The sequence below is a fragment of the Epinephelus moara genome, chromosome 20 (assembly GCF_006386435.1).
Source record: "Epinephelus moara isolate mb chromosome 20, YSFRI_EMoa_1.0, whole genome shotgun sequence".
In the NCBI taxonomy this organism is placed as follows: Eukaryota; Metazoa; Chordata; class Actinopteri; order Perciformes; family Serranidae; genus Epinephelus; species Epinephelus moara.
Window position 1 is genome coordinate 45,743,843 of NC_065525.1, and position 9,693 is coordinate 45,753,535.

General features: G+C 43.6%; 1 protein-coding gene across 2 annotated transcripts in view; it reads right to left on the reverse strand.

The window, feature by feature from the left end:
* LOC126407499 (Golgi apparatus protein 1-like) overlaps positions 1-8,428 on the reverse strand; it is a 60,156-nt gene extending 51,728 nt beyond the window's left edge. For both annotated transcript variants that reach the window (XM_050072433.1, XM_050072432.1), the window contains exon 1: positions 8,037-8,428. In XM_050072433.1, coding sequence (XP_049928390.1) covers positions 8,037-8,369 — 333 coding nt within the window. In that variant the 5' untranslated portion in view covers positions 8,370-8,428. The remainder of the gene's footprint in view (positions 1-8,036) is intronic.
* Positions 8,429-9,693: the final 1,265 nt, after the last annotated feature.

A 9,693-nucleotide genomic window follows, 5' to 3' on the forward strand; every position in this document is an offset into this window, starting at 1 on the left:
GGAACTCCGCCATGTGCGATACAGAGAGCAGAGGAGAATTGTTAACGCGTGACCATGTAGAGACAGAAATGACACGATGGCATAACACCATAAATAGTATATTGTTATGTTATTATATGAAGCGTCCGTCGCGCAAAATAATATCAATGGGCGCTGTGGGCAGGACATTGTTACACAGCTGTGCCTGTGACTTCAGGCTGTCTGCTGTTTACCATGGATGTGTAAAGAGAACAGGATACAGCACTGTTCTTTGAATGTAGCTCAGTGACATAAAGCCCAAAACATTTGACTTCCTGGGATCTTCTACATCATGGAGCATATAGAGCAAGCACTTGAGATTTACAACGGCCCAGTCAGCTAACTTCCAGTTTAGCCCTTGGCTAACTTGAATGGGGATAAAAATTATTTAATCGTGCGGCTCTTCTGGACTTTCGAAATGTTATCATACCAAGAGGATCAAATTCTGACAGTGAAAGGAGTCATTCTGCAGGGGTTGTGATGCTTCCAAGTATTCATCCACTGATTTACAGATGTGTCTTTCACAAAGTAAACCTATGGGAAACAGTGTATTTAGGCCCAACAACATCATGTCACAGACTCAGAGGTTGTAATTCCACCGTTTGGCCACTTTGTCAGATTGACTTCAAAGCCCATCACACTTCCTGCAAGCTTGCCGTTTACTAACACGTTTGTGACGTCAAATATGACACACCAGTTAAAAAAACAAAACAGAAAGGCACACTGGTCTACTCCTGGCGAGGGGAAAGGAGTCTATCGCCTATTTTTAGCAGGCATTTAAAAAAAAAACCTGCATGTGTGTGCTAATTATGATGGAAAAATAATGCAGCTGTTTTTCCTGATTTGGGCTCCTTGGTTCCAATGAGGGGAAATCTTAATGCTCCAGCAGAGATATCTTAGACAATAGAGTTCTTCAAAGTATTTGGCAACACTCTGTGTTTGTCCCTTTCCTGTTTCAACATGATAATACCCCTGTGCACACAGCCAGCTCCACAACGAAATGTTTTTAGCAGTTTGGTGTGGAAAAAAATCTTTACTGGCCTGCACAGAAGAACTCTGATCTCAACCCCTATCCAACACACTGTTTGCACCTGTCAGACGGGGAAACATGGTGAGATTAAAACACTACTTGGCTATCAGACAAACAGTGAGGACCAAAGCTTCAGGAAAGACTGACACTGCCTGGGTTGGAGGATCCATTCCTGGTGTTGCAGCTGAGAACCAACACGTCTGTTTGTCAAAGTGAATGTCCTCAAGCATTAATGTGCTAATTGGCAATTGGCAATTGTCAAACTGGGAACAACAGGGAGACAGGAACACGTGGAGGCTTCATGCAGCCGACAGGCCAGAGCGAAACCTTCAATCTCCAGAGCCTCCTCCCTCTGGACTCTGAGGCTCTGCACCACGTACACAAAACCACAGCCACCAGCAGGATTGACAGCGGGCAGCCCGGAGACACACAAAAATGCTCAGAGTCTAAAAGCAGCTCTTAATCTTACCCTTAACCAGAGAACAGCAGCACGAGTGCCATCTGGGCAGCTCAGGGCCTTCACACAGAGGGCGGACGGACGAGCTCCACAGTGGCAGCCCGGGAGCAGCTTACATGACGGACGTAAAGAATCGAGACGTCGTACCCAAAAACCTGCATTCACTGGGTGTCTCAGAATTTATTTCAGGCAAGATCTTAATACTAATTTCTGTGTAATGTATCTAAAAACAAGGAGATATTGTATCTCAACTCACAAGAAAATGAATAGAGGTCAAGGTGTTTAACTTCATAGGAGAAAACTATTTCACAAATTGAATCAAGCTGCCTTTTGAGGAAGCAGGAGAAGGGGTAAATATGTTGATTGCCAAACAATTCCGTAGGTTGGTTAAAGTTTTACAAAACGTTGAGATGATTTTCTAAACTAAAAATAAAGTATGATAATGGTAAATTATTCCTTTTGCTCCAGTGTTTGCTCTATAATTGCACAAGCTGCCAGGCCAACACGAACCCATGCCAGGCCCAAAAAACAAAAAACTCTTTTTATTGCCAAAAATAACAGCAAACATCTATTCTAGTGTTTCTCCAATTTTAATTCTGCAGCAGAGCACCACCCTGAGTTTATGAACAAGGTAAGTATCTGTAGTTAGTTCACACACATGTAATAACATCAGGACAGTCAAGTGACTGATATATGAACTGCAAAATTGGTTTAACAGGTGACGTGAGTCGACAAAGATGCTCGGTAGTGAACGTCACGCTAACGTGCTAAAGAAATCAGTGTTTTTGTGTTTGTAGTTGAGCTAGACCAGAGAATATTTGGGTACAAACAGATCTGTGATGCTGTTTTGCCCTCACTGTTCTCCGTGTTCATCAACTCTACTCCTGAAATTTGCTCCTGGTTTTTGAAATATTTAAGACACCTTAAAGTGTAATGATTGAGAATGGAATTTAGCATGGCAGTAGGTGGATGAATGCGTGCTCCAATGGCCCTTCTGCCACGCCAAAGCAGTCAACCTACGGGGAACACTGTTCAGTCCAGGGAGAACTCGGCTCACTCATGCAGACCTAAACTTTACTGTACAAAAAACTGTTACAACATACAACGGGATTTAATCCCCCAGGAAATAAAAAAGCACCTCAGTTATCACTACCATGATGAACCATAACACACCTCTCTATCTCAAAGTTTAAACCTCTGTGGGAAAAAAAACAAAGATCTGACATGAATGAAAGTATGTTCATTTCCAGTCCATTTCAGTCGTGAACCTCAAACACACCAATCATAAAGGCATTAAAAGGTCTAAATAAATAAATAGATCAGCCAGCAAACTGACACTGGCACTGAGATGACAGCGACATCCGCGTACAACGTCTACCTGCCACCTTACCCTCTGACTTCTGTTGACAGACTGTTACTTCCTCTACTTATCTATTTTTATCTCTTCACTTAAAACGCCAGAAAGCACACAACTGCTGCTTGTGGTTGATTTGCATTCAAATGAGACATTTCATGCTTTGTCTATGGCTTCCATTAACTGTAATTGTCATTATCGATTTATTGGTGATTCTTTAGTCTGTAAAATATCAGAGAATTTTCCCATCACAATTCCCCTCAGCCCAGGGTGACATCCTCCAATTAGAGCTGCAACTAATGATTGTTTTTATTACTGAGCGATCTGACAACTGATTTATCAATAAGTGAATTAACTGTTTTTCTACAGAATGTCAGAGGACATTAAAATATGCCTGAGGAGCCAAGGTAACGTATTCCTATTGTTTTCCAACCTCAAGGGTTGACTGTAACATTTGAGAAGCTGCAAATGTTTGTCCATATTCCTTAAAAATGACTGAAACAATTATAATTAAAAGAACTGCAATTTTATTTTTCTGTCCATTGACTAATCTGTTAATCAGCAGATCATCTCAGCTCCACTTCAGATGCTAATTATGTCCAAACAAAACAGTCCAAAATTCAAAGCTATAAAATTTACAGTAATATAAAATAGGAGCCCCGTCTAGGCAGGAGTGTCGCACCTTTATGCCGCCTCGCTGCTCTGTATTAAGGTAAAACCACAGAATGTGGGGACAGGGTTGCCTCACCTTTGAGGCAGCATCGGAGCTGGTAACAGCACCCAAACAAATTGAAAGCTGGCAAGACGGGATCATGGGCATCACAGACGTGACATTTTGACGGTGTATGATGGTGTGTTATGCATGCAACTCACGGCGGGAGATTTAAAAAGTAGCTACTAGCAGTTAGCGGCTAACTCAGAAAAGACGAACAGCTGCCGAAAACTTCCGCAAATAGGGAAAACAATGAGGTCCAGGAGCTCCTACCCATCCAAGCAGAGGACAAGATCAGTCGCCATATAACAGTCAGCAGCAGGACCATAAATGCTTGTTATTGCCATGTTATGCCATTGTTATTGTTTATAAAATGTCACACAAAAGGCCAGCGCTGTTGTGTTACATGTCACGCCCATTGTGCCACTTTTGCTTCCGCAATGCCGCCATGCTGTTTAGAGCCACACACTGGAGCAGCATGATGCTGCCGTTGTTTGTTCTGTGTAAAAATGTAGAGGCCGCATAAAGAAATGAGTTCGTAGTGGCCCTATAGCGCCATCTCTGCGTTTAAACGGCTAGAGGGAGGCAGCACATTTGTGTCACATTTGAGACACTGGAACCCGAAAACATTTGGTATTTTAGCTTAATAAATACCAAACACTGTTGCTAATTACTTTCATGATTAAGCTGCTCTGCGTTACCAACCACTGACTCTTTCTTCAGAGAGACAGGGAGGGACTCACTTATACTTTCTCTCCAGAATATTCTGTATACGTCATATTTTGTTTTGAGTGCTGAGTATTTGCAGGCGATTCTCACCACAAGGCGCAGCCACAAGACTACAGAAAACTACAATCATGGTGTCTTGGTGGCCTGTTTGAAGGCTTCAGTAGTCATTTTTTAAATGTCACATCGTTCATATTTTATGTTTTTACTGACTTTCACATGTTGCACAGTGATTCCTTATTTAAAATCCATCCTTAGCCTTTCTCCAGCAGCTACCGGCTGTAAGAGTATTTCCTGGAGACTTTTACGACCGGAGGAGACGCTGTCTTGTGACTTTAAGTAAGCAGATAACAGGGCACAAACCGAGGCTTGTCTTAGCTGCTGTAAGCTCCTGTTGCAGCGTAGAGAGATCTCTCAGTCTGCTGCAGTTCTGCTGCTGACAAGCAGCTAATGAGCTTAAAGAAGTGAGTAAGTAGTCAGCTGCCACCCTGCCAACAGCTACGATCTTGGGTTGATCTCTCATCACACACTTGAATGAGCCTAAGAGGTCAAAAAAATTAATCTGGTGCCCTGAATACTACAAGTTCAACTACAGACAAGCCTGGGGCCGATTTCTCACTGTGAGTCTGAGTGAGTAAATAATGAGTAATCCTCCACCTTTCCCAAACAACTACCTGTGGACTGAGAGCAAGATAAACAAATAGCTGCTGAGAAACTACTGAGTGAAGGAGGAAAGTTAACAGGTCTAATCAGAGTGTGAACTCATGAGCGAGTGGGAACAACACCAAACTGCCACCACTCTTCAGCTTGGTTCATTTATAAACGAGTACAGTGGGGGGGGACAGAAAATTAATAAACCGTTTTGAGAGTTTTGTAATCTTATCAGCCTTTAATCAATCAAAAAATGTTACCGGTTGCAGCTTCTCTAATGTGAAGATTTTCTGCTTTTCTCTGTTTGATATTATCATAATAAGAATATCTTTAGATTTTGGATTGTTGGCCAAACACAACATGACATTTGAAGACATCACCTTCACTTTTTGAAACAAATATATTGACTAAATTACTAATGGATAAGTTGCCGCCCTACAGAAGGAGAGATGGGGGTTGGCTGACAAATTTTTAGCTATTTTACATATTTATCTGGCTCCTCTCGAGAGGAGCCAGTAGAGGTGGTTCGGGCATCTGGTAAGGATGCCTCCCGGATGCCTCCCTTGGGAGGTGTTTCGGGCATGTCCAACCGGGAGGAGACCTCGGGGCCGCCCCAGGACACGCTAGAGGAATTACATCGCCCGGCTGGCCTGGGAACGCCTCAGGGTCCCCTCAGAAGAGCTGACGGAGGTGGCTGGGGAGAGGACTGTCTGGGCTTCTTTGCTGAGGCTGCTGCCCCCGCGACCCGGACCCGGATAAGCGGAGGACGACGAGACGAGACATATTTATCTGGCGTAACTTATGTTAAAATATCCTAACGGGCAGCGAATTAAAGGTTAAGGTCTCAGCTGTATAAATAAGTTTCAATGTACACAAATGTTTTCTAACATTAGGTAATTTGTGATTAAAATCTTGTTGTGCAATTTTACCAATCAGCGGGCGCACTGCTGAAATGCTATAGATACAAAAAATTAAGGACAGAAACTGTATTAACATTTAATTCAAACAAGAAGCAGAAAACATGAACATTTAATACAGTATCTGTTCATTTTTAGAAGTAAACAACACTTTCAGCAGTAAATCTGTAGGGATGTCTAGTTACTTTGCCACTGGCCATTCAAAATAATAAACAATATAAACACTGCTTTTAATCTTTAAAAATGGTTTTAAGAGAGAGCTAGTTATTTTACACTTGATTAGCACATATCCAAACCAACCCCAAAATCAGCGTGCCAGCCAACCCCACTCACATCTGATCCAACTCTGAGATGAAACGATGTCAACCAGCTACCAACGCTCATCACACTTTCAAAATGTAGAAGATTCTCATGCCTGACTAGAAGAAAACATTTTTGACACCTCTATACAGTTATGTCAGTGATTTTCAGATGTAAACTAATGAAAATTTAACAAAGTAGATGAGTGCAGGTGGAGAAAGCAAACATTTTGATGTTGCATTTAAGTTCCTGTGACTTTTAGCTGTGTGTCAACCAACCCCGCTCTCCCCTAAATGTCTGGTGAAATCCTTGTTTGTTCTGCAACAAATAAATAAGTTTCACTGTAATTTCCACAGAAAAATAAAGCATTGTTTAAGAGTTAAACACAACATGTTCCTTGCTGAAAATAGTCATCACATGAAGATACAAAACGCATTTCATTGGCACTAGCACCACAAGCAGAAGGAGAGTTTTATCTTTTCTGATCATCTTCTGGTAATGTTGCCTAAACATGTCAGGACAGAACTCACTGCCCCCAAAAACCACAGTAACTACTAATCGTGGTGCTGCCCCGGGCTGCAGTGGGAGGCCACTGACAACCTTTTCCCAGGGGAAAAACGAGAGTCCCTGCAGCAGACAAAATGGATATAAACTGTTAAAGTGTCTGCCTCACTTAACGTTAGCCACTTTAACTCCAAACTGCGTTAATAATCTGCTAATTTACTGTGTTGCAGCTCACTGTCAAGTCACTGACCACAAACTGAGCAAGACTTAAAGCTTATCTGTCACAGCTGTGTCTTGTGGTAAATTCGGCTGAGAAGTATTCCACTAAGCAACATTTATTCCAGTGTTATCCACTTGTTTTTCTGTTCATCTACATTATGCGGTCCCAACTCGATGCATAACGTCTCAGAGCAACTTAACCCAGGTTAAACCCACACACACACCGTCAATAACCAGTTCACTCAGTTGTCACACAGACATTAGAGCCGACTGCTGTGCAACGTTACAGGCTATCATTACACAAAACGTTGTAATTACCGGTAATACACAAAGCCAGAAATCAACCAGCGAAAGGCTCGGTGACGGTTATCTGAGCTAACATCTCGCTGAGGCTACAAATGCTAGCAGATGAACGTTAGCTGATGGTTAGCTGCTTTATGGTTAGCTAAAATGGTTTTAAAGGTGACCAGGTTACCGTGCTGTTTAATACTTTTAATGGTGATTTGTGGTTCTGAACTGTTAACGCCAATTTTGTGGCCAATAACAGTTTAGTTAGCCGCTAGCTAGTCCAGATGCACGTCGTCTTGTGCCTTCACTCCGAACTGCCTTGATAATCTGCTAGTTTATAGTGGTGCAGCTCTCTGTCAAGTCACTGACAACAAACTGAGACACATTTGCAGATAATGTGTAACAACTTCGTCTTCAAGTGAGTTCGGCTCAGATGTGATCCACACAGCACTATTTATTTCAGTGTCATGCGGTTATTTTTCTATTTATCTACACTACGCTGTCCCAATCCGAAGCTGTTAGCAGAGACGTTAAACACAAGAAATATGAGGCAACACGATTCACAAACTTGAAAATTGTAAAAACGGTGAGGAACACTCGAAATATTGCATCATGCCGAACTGAAGAGTGGACCATGAGGACTCTGAATTTGTCTTTTAGTTTGTTCTACAGTGTGTGACACACTGAAGATTATATCATAGGTTATAAATTGCTGTTTTTTTGACCGGCGTTTAGCGTGACGTTCTCTCAATACGGGGCTAGCGGCTGGCTAACGGTGGCAGCTAACGTTAGCTCGCTTGTTCAGCAGGCACACCCTGCTTCTTTCCCTGAAACCCCAGCACCCTGTCCCGCTGATGTACCTCTTTCTTGTCCTGGAGACACTCCAGCACCGCCAGGTTGTTGTTCCAGGAATGTTTGGGGCAAAGCCGGGTCAGGTCCTCCCTGCACACCCCCTCCTCAGACAACTTCCAGCCGGTAGAGCGCCTCCGAGGCAGCGAGGCCCCAGCGCCCAGGTTCCTCTCAGCGGCTCCCGGGTTCCCCGCAGCCGGCCCCGGACCTCCGGCGGGATTCTGTGGGTTATCGACATTACTTGCAGGTTTGGCAATAACGTTGTTTTCTCCTTGAATCGGATGCAAAGACGACAAGATGCACATCAAAAGCAGGAGCAGAGGAACACGTATACAGTCCGCCATCTTCACAGAGCCAGTCAGCCTGCTGCTGCATTCAGGAGCTGTGGGAAATATGGGCACTAGGAGTAAAGTTGCAGACGCTTTTTTTTCTTTTTAGGATGGCACTGGACAGCTCATGAATAATTAATGAGCGCGTGTGGGTTCATCCAATCACATAACCACCATCGAAACGTCTTCTTCCGGCATTCCTTATCATTTCAATGGCAGATGAGCACATTTACAAAGTGCTAAACATGATATCCAAATATTTATACTGCAGAACTTTGACAACAAGTACTGGAGAAAAAAAAAGGTTCTGCTTGTACAAAAAGGAGAATGATACACAGGTCACACTGCCTTGACCTGGATTATTTATGCCTTTTGTGGCAATACGTTTTCCTTTCTTTTTTTCAGGGTTTAGTGTCATTTGAAAATTTTCCATAGCATTTTTTTAAACCTTTATTTTAGGATCCCATCCATTCATCCCTTTCCCTTCGCTTTTCCAAGGCCGGGTCGCGGGGGCAGCAGGCCAAGCAAAGCACCCCAGACGTCCGTCTCCCCAGCAACGCCTTCCAGCTCCTCCTGGAGGACCCCGAGGTGTTCCCAGGCCAGATGAGAAACACCTCCAACAGGAGGCGCCCAGGAGGATCCTGATCAGATGTTGAACCACCTCAACTGACCCCTTCAACGCAAAGGAGCAGCAGCTTTACTCCGAGCTCCTCCCCCTATCTCTAAGGCTGAGGCCAGCCACCCCACGGAGGAAACTCATTTTGGCCTCTTTCTTTCAGTCACTACCCAGAGCTCATGACCATAGGTGAGGGTTGGGAACCAGGAAATCAAAAGCTTTGCCTTCCAGCTCAGCTCCCTCTTCACCATGACGGTCCAGCGCAGCGCCTGCATCACTGCATATGCTGCACCAAAGCAACGATCCATCTCATGCTCCATTCTACCCTCACTGTGAACAAGACCCTGAGATACTTGAACTCCCTCACTTGAGGCAGTAATTCTCTCCCAACCTGTTTTAAGATTTCCAATATAAAACAAACGCTCAGTTCATCATTTTAACAACTGTCACAAATATCTTCACAGGTGGAAAAATAAAAAAGAAGTCTTAGGACTACAACATTACGGCTAAGTAAAATACATATGCACAGTGACAGAGGTAAACTGCTACCCAGTAAAACCATTAAGCCCTGTTCCCACCAAACCCTTTCAGTCCAGTCCCTTTGGAACCAGCAGTAACCCTTCAGACATGGTACCTAGACCCTCGGTCTGTTCAGACAGTCCTCTTAAATGTGGGCGGGGTTGTTGTCACTCACTGCTCCGTCCAGCACTCGCTGTATTTCCT